The sequence below is a fragment of the Caretta caretta genome, chromosome 16, assembly GCF_965140235.1.
Source record: "Caretta caretta isolate rCarCar2 chromosome 16, rCarCar1.hap1, whole genome shotgun sequence".
NCBI lineage: Eukaryota > Metazoa > Chordata > Testudines > Cheloniidae > Caretta > Caretta caretta.
In genome coordinates this window covers 136744-150965 of record NC_134221.1, presented here as the reverse complement: position 1 = coordinate 150965, position 14222 = coordinate 136744, and the positions used below count along the sequence as shown (strand labels likewise).

Sequence of the window (14222 nt, the reverse complement as noted above, 5' to 3'; positions counted from 1 at the left end):
GGCGTAACGTCTGTATGGAGCCCTAGGCATTCCCCGGTCTCTTGGTTTGGGTAGTCTAACATCACGATCCTCTTCCCCCTCAGTGCTCCAACCCTTTGTGGCTACTGGTGACCTTCAGCCCCTCTCTTTTTCCACGTGGGTTCCCCTGGTGGCCCAGTCACCCGAGCGCTAAGGCTTGGTGCTGCTAGCGTAACCCGGGATGCTTCTTCCTTAACTGGTCGGGTCAGCTCCCTCGCCGTCCTTCGCCCTTCTACCAGCACGACAACCTCGTCGTAGGGGGAGGGCTCGTTCTGGCTTGCCCAGGCACGAAGGTCTGGCGGTAGTCCTCTCATGTACTGGTCGATGACAAGAACTTCTAGTATCTCCTCTGGACTCCGGGACTCAGTTCGTAACTGCTTTCATGTGAGATGGACGAGGTCATATAATTGGGATCGCGGGGTTTTGTTTTCCTGGTACCTCCACTCATGATATTGCTGGGCCCGCACTGCAGTCGTTAACCCCAGATCTGGCCAGGATCTCTGCTTTCAGCTGGCGGTAGTCTGCTGCATCCTCTTCAGGCAAATCATAGTAGGCCTTCTGGGCCTCCCCACACAGGAATGGATGCCAGACCACTGTTCTCGGGGCCAAGCCTCCCGCAGGGCTGTCCTCTCAAAGGCCAGGAGGTATGCCTCTACATCATCCTCCCGCCTCATTTTCTGCAGCCAATTGCTGGCCCACATGATCTGCATCCCATCATGGCCGCAGTTCAGTTTTGTAAGGGCCTTTACTTGGTTTACCAGTTCCCGCAACATAGCCCGGTCTTGAGCAGCCTGGTCCTTCAGCAGGCGATTAGTCTCTTGCTGCAGCCGCACGGCCTCCTGTTGGGTGCCTGCCTGGACAGGAGTAACCTCCTGCTGGGCAGCCGTGGCTTGTATCAGTGCCCGCACTACCTCCTCCACTGTGGTGAAAAAAAAAATAAAAATAGACCCTCTCCCTTTTTTCTTTTTTTTTTTTGGCCCAACACCCTCCTTCTTCCGCCACGCTGTGGACACCAGATCCCACTTCCCACACCAGTTGTGACAAAGTTCCTGCTCTACCTTGGTGGGTCTTGCACTTATTGACGGATTTGTTCGCCTTGGAGCTTCACGGCAGCCCTCAGCTTGGCCATTTTTCAGAACCCACAGTCCAAGTCAACTCCTCCTGTGTCTGACCAGGAGTTGGGAGGTTTGGGGGGAACCCGGGCCCGCCCTCTACTCCGGGTTCCAGCTCGGGGCCCTGTGGAATGCAGCTGTCTAGAGTGCCTCCTGGAACAGCTGTGCGACAGCTACAACTCCCTGAGCTACTTCCCCATGGCCTCCTCCCAACCCCTTCTTTATCCTCACCACAGGACCTTCCTCCTGGTGTCTGATAACGCTCGTACACCTCAGTCCTCCAACAGTCCACGTTCTCACTCTGAGCTCCTCATGCCTCTTGCTCCCAGCTCCTCACACACACCAAAAAATTAAGTGAGCTCCTTTTTAAAACCCAGGTGCCCTGATTAGCCTGCCTTAATTGATTGTAGCAGCTTCTTGATTGGCTGCAGGTGTTCTAATCATCCTGTCTTAATTGTTTCGAGAAGGTTCCTGATTGTTCTGGAACCTTCCCTGTTACCTTACCCAGGGAAAAGGGACCTACTTAGCCTGGGGCTAATATATCTGCCTTCTTTTACTCTCCTATAGCCATCTGGCCCGACCCTGTCACAATACTCATCAAATGCTACAGCAGCAGTGCTGCGGCTGTACTGCAGTAGTACTTCAGTGTAGAAATTAACGAGAATGATCAGAGGGATTATCCTATCACCGTAATGAATCCACCTACCCAAGAGGAGCTAACTAGGATGATGGAAGAATTCTTCCATTGACCTAGTGCAATCTGTGCTGGGGTTAGGTCGGTTTAATTATGTCACTCAGGGGTGTGGATTTTTCACCACCTGCCAGAATGATGGGTCAGTTTAACATTAGAATGGCCTAAGGGACACCTGGTAAGTGAGGAGGGTAGGGTTAGTGGGGGCAAAAGGGTGATTTGGGGGATCTAGAGCTGCCAGGGATCTCAGCCTATTATGAGAGAATCCCTGCACAGTCCCTATTGCTGTAGAGCCTGCACTCCATTCTAATCAGAGTCCACTTTCACTTTGTTTTACATATTGTCAAATATTATGATTCTCATTCTTTGCTCTCCACTGTTCAGTGCCTACCCCTCCCCCCCTCCACACACCTCTTTCCTATAAACTGTGACCCCAAACACCATTTCTGATTCCTTACATTCCTCCCAGTCACAAGGTGACTCCTTCCCTGGCATAAATATGCATTTTCTTGGTAATGTCATAAGCTGGTAATGAAACTTCTGAGGACTTCCCCCCCTCACTTCCTGCAGCAGCCACAGTCTCTCTTCTCTGCAGGCTCCTTGGATATTTGAGTCAGTCCCTCCTGAGATCACATGATCTTATTCTTTTCATAGTTTCCTTTTCCAGAGGAATTAGTTTGTTGCTACTGAGTTATAATATCTAATTCCCCAACCTCAACCTAGGTACTTCAGGAACTAGTTGGGGCAATCTGAAAATCATTAGCAATTATCTTTGAGAACTCATGGAGGACAGGTGAACTCCCATAGGACTGGTTAAGGACAAATACAGTACCTGTCTTTAAAAAGGGGAGCAAAGAGGACCTGAGAGATTATAGATCAGGTCTAACTTCGACAGCTGGAAAGATATGGAACATATTATGAAACAATCAGTTTGTCAGCACCTGGAAGATAATAGCATTTTGGGCAATAGCCAGTACAGATTTGTCAAGAACAAATCATGCCAAATCAATCGTAATTTCCTTCTTTAATAGCGATCTTGGCCTGGGGTATTACATGGAAGCAGCAGATTTGCTAGATCTTAATTTTAGTATGTCCTTTGACACAGTCCCACATGCCATTCTCATAGGGAAACTAGGAAAATCTGGTCTAGATAAAATCATTATGAAGTGGGTACAAAACTGGTTGAAAGACCATACTCAATTTTAATCTGCAGCAAGGGCGATTTAGGTTAGATACCGGGGGGGGGGAATGTGACTACAAGGGTAATTAAGCTCTTGAATAGGACTGTGGAATCCCAATAATTGGTTGTTTTTAAGAACAGCTTAGACAAACGTCTATCAGGGATGGCCCAGGTTTGCTTGTTCCTGCCTCAATGGATGGGCTGGATTAAATGACCTCTCCAAGTCCCTTCCAGCCCCACTTTTCTGTGGTTCTATCATTCTAAAACTTTCACCATGCACTGGAGGATTTTCATGCTCCTTTCCACTACACTTGACCTGCTATATTTCTGAACTTATAAACATGTACTTTCCTGGTATCTAGCACCCCTGATGTACTCCATTCAGTGATCTCCCCATTCCTTCCTATTCCTTACTATGCTGAGCCCCGCAAGCCCATGCTCCCCAGTCCCAGTTCCCATATGACTGTCTCATTACGATTGGCTCTCTGTCGATAAGAAGCAGTAAGAAGGTGACTTTCAGTTGGCTTTCTGTGATATGGAGTTACTTTCCCTGGGCTTTAGGAGCCTCTCTGATGGGGAGTGTCTTGCTGTGTGTGCACCAGCAGAGCAATGGAGAGTTCTAAGCAGAGTGTCTGCACCTCTGAGCACCAGGAGAGCTAGCTCCAGAATATAAAATGAGCTGGGATTAAAAAAAGTCCATGTTCTTTGTGACAAATGTCCCATGAATTCACCTCATGTAACTTGTTTTCTGTCATCTGAGCAGGGTTCCCAGTTTCCAAACCTGAAGTGATGTCCCAGCTGGAATCAGGGGAAGAGCTGTGGGTCTCAGATCTCCAGGGCTCAGAGGAAAGAGAGATCCTGAGAGGAACCTGCCCAGGTGAGGAATCATTAGTCCAACTCAAATACTGCCTGTGGCTGAAGGAAACATATGGGATTCCCTACAAAGAATCGCTACAAAGAATTGAGAGTGCTTTGAGTTCAGGATTGTCTCCCAGCAATGTCATATCCTCAGAGCAGCTATCGCTCATGGCTTCCTACCCATCTTGGCTGACACGTAACAATAGCTGAGTTCCTAACCTCCTTTCATCCTGAGTATTGGGATGGGATGTGGAGACTGAGTTGATCCCCTTTTGGGAAGAGTTTCTGGGAATTGATTTCCTGATCTTTCCCCCCATCTCTCTAGCATTTACTTTTGTTTCCTCTCCCCTTTTCCATCCCAGCTTCTGAGGTTTCTCTCTCTGGCCCAGGAGACGATGGGATGGTGAGTGAGAACAAGGAGCAGAATCCACAGCAGGAAGATGCTGAGCACGTGGAACTGCAAGGGCGATTACCACAAGGAACTCAAGGGAACATGTCCAGGAGTCGTGAAGAGAGGCAGCAGGGAAACAAATCAGGGGAGAAAGTGGGTAAATCCATCAGTTGTGAGGAAAATCTCAAGGACCTCAAGGAAACCACAGCCCAGCAGAGAATCCTCAAGGGAGAAAGACAAAACATGTGCCCTGAGTGTGGGAAAACCTTCTCTTGGCTCTCACACCTTATTAGACATCAGAGAGTCCACACAGGAGAGCGACCCTATGAGTGCGGAGAGTGCAGGAAAACCTTCTCTTGGCACTCCCAGCTTATTGTACATCAGAGAGTCCACACAGGAGAGAGACCCTATGAGTGCTGTGAGTGCGGGAAAACCTTCACTCGGCGCTCACACCTTAATGTACATCAGAGAATCCACACAGGAAAGCGGCCCTATGAATGCTGCAAGTGCAGGAAAACCTATATTCAGAGATCAGACCTTGTCAGACATCAGAGAACTCACTCAGGAGAGAGACCCTATGAATGCTGCAAGTGCAGAAAAACCTTCCCTCGGCGCTCACACCTTATCAGACATCACAGAACCCACAAAGGTGCGAGCCCTTATGAATGTTGTGAGTATAGAAAAAACTTTTCTGAGCCCTTATTAAGCATCAGAGAATCCAAAAAAGGAGAGACACGACCGCATGAATGTTGTGAGTGTGGGAAAAGCTTCATTTATTGCTCAGATATTAGGAGAGATTAGAAGATCCACCCAAGATAGACACCCTAGACGCTCTGATTTTGGGAAAAGCTTATGTCAGAGGTCACACCTTATTTATCATCAGGGAATCCACAAGGGAGATAAACAGCATAAAATCCTGGTCTAGGGCTGACAAAAATAGTTTTTTCCTTTGATATTTTGTTACTTTCCACATGTGGTCTGTAAGGCTGTTCGTATGATTTCCTTCATTGTGGTCTCAGCTCTCCCAGGTGAGTGGTCCCGTTTTGTGGCTTTCCCTTCTTTGGGGTGAATCTCCAAATATCCTTCCTATCATAGAATCATAGAATATCAGGGTTGGAAGGGACCTCAGGAGGTCATCTAGTCCAACCCCCTGCTCAAAGCAGGACCAATCCCCAACTAAATCATCCCAGCCAGGGCTTTGTCAAGCCTGACCTTGAAAACCTCAAAGGAAGGAGATTCCACCACCTCCCTAGGTAACCCATTCCAGTGCTTCACCACCCTCCCAGTGAAAATTTTTTTCCTAATATCCAACCTAAACTTCCCCCACTGTAACTTGAGATCATTACTCCTTGTTCTGTCATCTGCTACCACTGAGAACAGTCTAGATCCATCCTCTTTGGAACCCCCTTTCAGGTAGTTGAAAGCAGCTATCAAATCCCCCCTCATTCTTCTCTTCCGCAGACTAAATAATCCCAGTTCCCTCAGCCTCTCCTCATAAATCGTGCTCCAGCCCCCGAATCATTTTTGTTACCCTCCGCTGGACTCTTTCCAATTTTTCCACATCCTTCTTGAAGTGTGGGGCCCAAAACTGGACACAGTACTCCAGATGAGGCCTCATCAATGCCGAATAGAGGGGAATGATCACTTCCCGCCATCTGCTGGCAGTGCTCCTACTAATACATCCCAAAATGCTATTGGCCTTCTTGGCAACAAGGGCACACAGTTGACTTATATCCAGCTTCTCGTCCATGGTAACCCTAGGTCCTTTTCTGCAGAACTGCTGCCTAGCCACTCAGACCCTAGTCTGCAGCAGTGCGTGGGATTCTTCTGTCAAGTGAAGGACTCTGCACTTGTCCTTGTTGAACCTCATCAACCTTCTTTTGGCCCAATCCTCTAATTTGTCTAGGTCACTCTGTATCCTATGTCTACCCTCCAGCATATCTACCACTCCTCCAAGTTTAGTGTCATCTGCAAACTTGCTGAGGGTGCAATACACGCCATCCTTCAGATCATTAATTAAAGTATAGAACAAAACCGACCCTTGGGGCACTCCGCTTGATACCGGCTGCCATCTAGACATGGAACCATTGATCACTACCCATTGTGCCCGACAATCTAGCCAGCTTTCTATCCACCTTATAGTCCATTCATCCAACCCATACTTCTTTAACTTGCTGGCAAGAATACTGTGGGAGACCGTGACAAAAGCTTTGCTAAAGTCAAGGAATAACACGTCCACAGAGCCAGTTATCTCATTGTAGAAGGCAATTAGGTTAGTCAGGCATGACTTGCCCTTGGTGAATCCATGCTGACTGTTCCTGATCACTTTCCTCTCCTCTAAGTGCTTCAGAATTGATTCCTTGAGGACATGCTCCATGATTTTTCCAGGGACTGAGGTGAGGCTGACTGACCTGTAGTTCCCAGAATCCTCCTCCTTCCTTTTTTTAAAGATGGGCACTACATTAGCCTTTTTCCAGTCATCCGGGACTTCCCCCGATTGCCATGAGTTTTCAAAGATAATGGCCAATGGCTCTGCAGTCACATCCCCCAACTCCTTTTGCACTCTCAGATGCAGCACATCTGGCCCCATGGACTTGTGCTTTCTTCTCTGAATCATCGGAGTATGAGTCCTCCTGCCTAGGATTGCGCATCAGCTCCATGTGGGTGAAACACAAATTATCTCAGTTACCTACACTGTGGTGAATATACTTGCACCTTGTGTCCATTAACATTTTTTGTCATTAGCTAGCTCGTGTGAGCTATCCACATACAAAATCACAACTATGTTTTCTATACTGACCTGGCCCAAATATAGTAGTATGGGTTAGCTAACACATTTTCCCTTGTTCTAATCTACTCCATGTTCCCTAGTCTAGAGAAACCATTATTGTGATGCTAAAACTTTTGGAAATCATCCAACTCAATAATAATGAGACAGTGGTGAGTGAAGCAGGTTTCAGTGGATCAGAGGACAAATGCACTGGTAAAATCTGTGGTCCTAATTCTGAGTCATCAGATGTAACCTGCCCTAGAATCTCATTGTATCTGAAACGGAAAATGTCTTATACCTCTCTGAGATGTAGATTTTTCTCTCTTTCCTAAAGGCTGTTTGGTCACACAACTGGATATTAGTTTTCTTTGGCAGAATGTAGTTCAGATTTATTGAGGATTTTGAGACAAATGACCACTTACTTCAACAGTCATTTCTTCCTTTATTTATGGTTTCCTCTCACCCCCCCATGATGACATGAGGAAAGTTCAAATGCAGCTCGGTCAGCTGGAACGAATACTCCCAATTATGAGATATGCTACCAAAGTAATGGTAGTGGTTTGAAATCTTCAGTCTGAAATAGTGAACAACAGCACACCCCAAACTGTGCAACTAACTTAAGTAGCTTAATATAATCACAACGTTAAGTTATTTAGGTCAATATTATCTCAGATAATTCGGGAAAGAGTGCCACAGTAAGTGACTTGGAACTAGGCAAAATGTCCATGTATTTGGTTCTCCAAACTATTGTAACCCAGGCCCTACAGCAGATTACCATGTACTAGGTGAGATAAATGCCAAGGAAATGAGATCAGTTGCGGGACAATTAGAAGCATAGTTTCAGCCTGTGTGTGTGCAAAATGTTGTAAGAACAAGGGGATTTTGTAAAAAGGTTCCTTTTAGGGAGCTACTGGGGTGGGGGTGGGGGGTCCTGAGGAATTGTTTGTTCAAGTAACCATAAATTTAAACCACTAACCTTACCCTGCATGCACATAGAGAGTAGCAAATGCCAAGACAATCCGAGCACACGTGCATTTCAGAGCAGTTAGAATACTCAACTTTTAAACAGAACATCGTGCTTAACTGTAACAGTGTCAGAGCTGGCGCTCTGCCATAATCACTTCCCAAACGCATGGAGAGTGTGACAGCTGGGCTCTTCCACTGGTGTGAAAGACAGGGTGAGGTTTCTATTCAGGGGTCTTTGGGAGAAGGGAGAGCAGAGAGCAGTGGGGGGGATGAGATGATGGGGAGCTGGTGCCTGCAGTACCACAAAGCAGGGAGCGCTGAGAGCAGGGAGTGGATGTCCTGGGGAGCGGCAGGGATAGCTATATCTCTGTCGCCTTCCCAGTTTCTCTGAGTGCCTCCTGCTCCTCCCAAGGTTTCAGCCTCATGCCTTTTCTGGAGCAGATTTCTGTAATTCTCCCTCTCCTAGACTGGGCTCTGGGCTACCATACCCAGCATGTCAACTGTGCTTCCCCAGCATGTCAGGCTGAGTGCAGACACCTTTGGGAGCCTGGGATCAGTGGTGTGCAGTGACAAACACCACTTTAGTTTGAAGAAGGATGTTTTATTTTGCAGCAGGGTAAAAGAAAAAGATCAAAAGGATTTTAAAATAACAAATAGTCTTCACCCTGTGTCCCACATAAAGACTTCCCATCCCCCAGTGGTCAGCAAGGCAAGTCTAAGTTCTTCAAACACCCCAGCAGGGTTCTTTTCTTTCTGTCTCTACCCTAACAATCACCTGAGGAGCCATGCCCCCCAGAGACCCAGTCCATTTGATCTTTTGGTCCTGTTAGCCTAAGCCAGGTCTGTAAATTGGCTGGAGCTAGGTGGCAGAATATTCAAAGCTAATTATTCTGATATTGTCTCTTAACAGTCTTTAAGGGTTTACCAAGTTGTGGCTCATCTTGAGCCATTCTTCTTCATAGAATCATAGAATAACAGAGTTGGAAGGGACCTCTGGAGGCCATCTAGTCCAACCCCCTGCCCAGAGCAGGACCAATCCCCAACTAAGTCATCCCAGCCAGGGCTTTGTCAAGCCTGACCTTAAAAACTTCTAAGGAAGGGGATTCCACCACCTCCCTAGGTAACGCATTCCAGTGTTTCACCCCCCTCCTAGGGAAAAAGTTTTTCCTAATATCCAACCTAAATCTCCCCCACTGCAACTTGAGACCATTACTCCTTGTCCTATCATCTGCTATCACTGAGAATAGTCTAGATCCATCCTCTTTGGATCCACCTTTCAGGTAGTTAAAAGCAGCTATCCAATCTCCCCTCATTCTTCTCTTCCGTAGACTAAACAATCCCAGTTCCTTCAGCCTCTCCTCATAAGTCATGTGTTCCAGACCCCTAATCATTTTTGTTGCTCTTCGCTGGACACTCTCCAATTTCTCCACATCCTTCTTGTAGTGTGGGGCCCAAAACTGGACACAGTACTCCAGATGAGGCCTCACCAATGTCGAATAGAGGGGAACGATCACGTCGCTCCATCTGCTGGCAATGCCCCTACTTATACTCCCCAAAATGCCATTGGCCTTCTTGGCAACAAGGGCACACTGTTGACTCATATCCAGCTTCTCATCCACTGTCACCCCTAGGTCCTTCTCTGCAGAAACTGCTGCCGAGCCATTCGGTCCCTAGTCTGTAGCGGTGCATTGGATTCTTCTGTCCTAAGTGCAGAACTCTGCACTTGTCCTTGTTGAAGCTCATCAGATTTCTTTTGGCCCAATCCTCTAATTTGTCTAGGTCCCTCTGTATCCTATCCCTGCCCTGCAGCGTAAACTTGCTGAGGGTGCAATCCACACCATCCTCCAGATCATTTATGAAGATATTGAACAAAACCGGCCCCAGGACCGACCCTTGGGGCACTCCGCTAGATACCGGCTGCCAACTAGACATGGAGCCATTGATCACTCCCCGTTGAGCCCGACAATCTAGCCAGCTTTCTACCCACCTTGTAGTGCATCCATCCAGCCCATACTTCTTCCTTCTACTTCTTTTCCTTGCAGCCCCCTATTAAAGTAAACCAGAATAGTCAAACAGTAAATAACTCAGTGTCCAGGCCAACACACAATATTCATCATAATTACACAGCATCTCCCACTGCACCACGGGGGGTTGGAGAAATAGGACTAGGGGCTAGAGTTGCACAGCAGCAGTGCTGGAGCTCTGCCACAGCAGCACGTCAGCAGAAACGTTCAGTAGAGCGATGGGACAGATTCTCCCATCTCCGTAGTTTATTCACTTCCCCAAGAGGTGCTAGCTAGGTTGACATAATAATTCTTCCATTGACCTCGCACAGTCTGCACTGGGGGTTAGGTTGGCTTAATTATATCACTCAGTGGTGTGGATTTTTCACCCCTCAAGTGATGGGTCGACTTAACATTTGAGTGGCCTAAGGGACATCTGGTGAGTGGGGTTAGTGGGGGGAAGGGAGGGATGGTTCGGGCAATTGAGAGCTGCAGGGGATCCCAGCCTGTTAGAGGAGAACCCCTGCCCAGTTCCCCATTGCTGTAGAGCAGGGGTGGCCAATCTGTGGCTCCGGAGCCACACGTGGCTCTTCAGACATTAATATGCGGCTCTTTGTATAGGCACCGACTCCGGGTCTGGAGCTACAGGCACCAACTTTCCAATGTGCCGGGGGCGCTCACTGCTCAACCCCTGGCTCTGCCACAGGCCCTGCCCCCACTCCACCCCTTCCTGCCCCCTCCCCTGAGCCTGCTGTACTCTCACTCCCTCCCCCCCCCCCGAGCCTCCTGCATGCCAAGAAACAGCTGGTAGGGAGGTGTGGGGAGGGAGGGGCAGGTGCTGATCAGCGGCACTGCCAGTGGGTGGGAGGCTCCGGGAGCAGTGCGGGGAGAGGTGCTGATGAGGGGCTGCTGACATATTACTGTGGCTCTTTGGAAATGTACATTGGTAAATTCTGGCTCCTTCTCAGGCCACCCCTGCTGTAGATCCTGCACTTCATTCTAATCAGAGTCCACTTTCACTTTGTTTTACATCATCTCAAATATTATGATTCTCATTCTTCTCTCTCCACTGATCAGTGCTTACCTGCCCCCCCTCCCCCCACACACACACACCTATTCCCTACACACTGTGACCCCAGCCACCATTCCTGATTGGTCACATTCCTCCCAGTCACAAGGTGGCTCCTTCCCTGCTATAAATGCACATTTTCTTGATGATGTCATAGGCTGGAAATCAAACTTCTGGGGACTTGGAAGGTCTCGCTCCCCCCTTCCTAGCTGCAGTAGCCACAGTCTCTCTTCCCTGCAAGCTCCTTAGATCTTTGAGGCAATCCCTCCTGAGATCACATGGTCTTATTCTTACTTTTCATATTCTCTTTTCCAGAGGAATTAGTCTGTTGCTACTGACTTATAATATCTAATTCCCCAACCTCATCCTAGGTACTTCAGGAACTAACTGAGGCAATCTCAGCACCATTAACAATTATTTTTGAGGATTCATGGAGAACAGGTGAGATCCCAGAGGACTGGTGAAGGGCAAACATAGTACCTGTCTTTGAAAAGGGGAGCAAAGAGGACAAGAGAAATTATAGATCAGTCAGTCTATCATTGAGATCTGGAAAGATACTGGAACATATTTTTAAACTATCAGTTTGTCAGCACCTGGAGGATTATAGCATTATGATTATAGCATGGATTTGTCAAGAATAAATTATGCCAAACCAACCTAATTTCCTTTTTTGATAATGTTATTGGCCTAAGGTATTACAGGGAAGCAGCAGATTTGCCTTATCTTAATTTTACTACCTCCTTTGGCACAGACCCACATGCCATTCTCATAAGGAAACTAGGGAAATGGGGTCTAGATGAAATTATTATAATAATGGGTGCAAAATTGGTTGAAAGACTGTACTGTATCTTAATGTATTGCAAGGACAACTTAGCTTAGGTATTAGGAAGATAATTGTGACTACAAGAGTAGTTAAGCTCTGGAATAGGATTCCAAGGGAGATTGAGGAATCCCCATCGTTGGAAGCTTTTAACAACAGTTTAGACAAATACCTCTCAGGGATGATCTAGGTTTCCTTGTTCCTGCCTCAGTGCATGGGCTGGATTAAATGACCTCTAGGAGTCCCTTCCAGCTCTACGTTTCTGTGATTCTATCATTCTATAACCTTCCTCATGCACTGGGGGATTATCATGTTCCTTTGCATTACACTTGACTCGCTATATTCCCTAACTTCTCAAAATGTGCTTTCCTGATCCCTAACATCCCTGACATGCTGCACTCAGTGATCATCTCACTCTTTCCCATTCCTTACTGTGCTGAGCCCCACTTGCACTCAGTGATCTCCGCACTCTTTCCCATTCCTTACTGTGCTGAGCCCAGCAAGCTCATGCTCACCAGTCCCAGTTCCCTTATGACTGTCTCATTCCCTTGGGGTCTCTCTGTCAGTAAGAAGCAGTTCCAAGGTGACTTCCCCTTGGCTTTCAGTGATACGGAGTTACTTTCTCTGCATTTTAGGAGCCCCTTTGATGACGAGTGTCTGACTGTGTGCACTCAGAGCACTGCATCAGAGCAGTGGAGAGTTAATCTCATTATAAGCAGAGTGTCTGGCACCTTTGATCACTGGACAGTTAGCGCCAGAATTTCAGTGTTTTAAAATGAGCAGGGACTAAGAAAAGCTATGTTCTTTGTGACAAATGTCCCATGAATTCACCTCATATTACTTGTTTTCTGTCATCTGAGCAGGGTTTCCAATTTCCAAACCTGAGGTCATGTCCCAGCTGGAAGCAGGGGAAGAACTGTGGGTCTCAGATCTCCAGGGCTCAGAGGAAAGAGAGATCCTGAGAGGAGCCTTCACAGGTGAGGAATCATTAGACCAAAGAAATACTGTTTGTGCCTGAAGGAAACAGCTACCAAGACCTTTTGAGCTCTCTGAGTTCAGTATTGTCTCCCAGCAGGTGTCATATAGTCAAGGCAGATATTGCTCATGCCTTCATACCCCTCCTGACTGACACATGGCAATAGCTCACTTCCTAACCTCCCTTCATCCTGAGTGTTGGGATGGGATGTGGAGAGAGAGTTCATTCCCTCCTCTCTCCCCTCTGGGGAGAGTTTGGGGGAATTCGTTTCCTGATATTCCCCCCCATCTTTCCAGCACTTCCTTTGGTTTCCTATTCCCGTTTCCATCCCTGCCTCTGAGGTTTCTTTCTCTGTCCCAGGAGACAACGGGACAGTGAGTGAGAACAAGGAGGAGAATCCAGAGCAGGAAGATGCTGAGCACGTGGAACTGCACAGGGAATTATCTCAAAGGACTAAAGGAAACATGTCCTGGAGTCATGAGGAGAGGCAGCAGGGAAACCAGCTGGGGGAGAAAGTGGGCAAATCCATCAGTTGTGAGGAAAACGACCTCAAGGGAACTGCCACCCAGCAGAGAATCCTCAAGGGAGAGAGAAAAAACACATGCTCTGAATGTGGGAAAACCTTCCCTCGGCGCTCACACCTTATTATACATGAGAGAATCCACACGGGAGAGAGACCTTATGAATGCTGTGAATGCGGGAAAGCCTTCACTCGACGCTCAACCCTTATCAGCCATCAGAGAACCCACACAGACGCAAGACCTTATGAGTGTTGTGAGTGTGGGAAAACCTTCACTCGGCACTCAGACCTTTTCAGACATCAGAGAATCCACACAGGCGTGAGCCCCAGTGAATGCTGTGAGTATAGAAAAAACGTTTTTCATAGAGAAGCCTTTATTAATCATTAGAGAATCTGCAAATGGCAGAGACCCTATGAATGTGAGTGTGGGAAAACTTTCATTGACCGCTCATACCTTAGGAGACATTAGATCGGGGTGGGCACACTTTTTGGCCTGAGGGCCACATCGGGGTGCGAAAGTGTATGAAGGGCCAGGTAGGGAAGGCTGTGCCCCCAAACAGCCTGATCCCCATCCCCTATTCGCCCCCTCCCACTTCCTTTCTCCTGACTGTCCCCATCAGAACTCCCGACCCATCCAAACCCCCCTGCTCCTTGACTGCCTGCTCACAGGACCTCCTGCTCCAACCCGCACCCATCAGGACCCCACCTGCTATCCACCCCCCCTGCTCCCTGTCCCTTGACTTCCCCTCCGCCGACCCCTAGCCACACCTCCGCCCCCTGATAGGCTCTCCCGGGACTCCCCACCCTATCCAGTCCCCCCTGTTCCCCATCCCCTGACCGCTCCCCCC

General features: G+C 47.9%; 1 protein-coding gene across 6 annotated transcripts in view; it reads left to right on the top strand.

The window, feature by feature from the left end:
* LOC125623368 (uncharacterized) overlaps nt 1-14222 on the top strand; it is a 63163-nt gene that overhangs the window by 32022 nt on the left and 16919 nt on the right. For all 6 annotated transcript variants that reach the window (XR_007352977.2, XR_007352976.2, XR_007352975.2 and 3 more), the window contains exons 7-10: nt 3765-3878; nt 4222-4920; nt 12742-12855; nt 13215-13712. Coding sequence is in view for 1 of the 6 variants with exons in the window: in XM_048822592.2 (XP_048678549.2) it covers nt 3765-3878; nt 4222-4920; nt 12742-12855; nt 13215-13712 (1425 nt within the window). In the remaining 5 variants the exon portion in view is untranslated. The remainder of the gene's footprint in view (nt 1-3764; nt 3879-4221; nt 4921-12741; nt 12856-13214; nt 13713-14222) is intronic.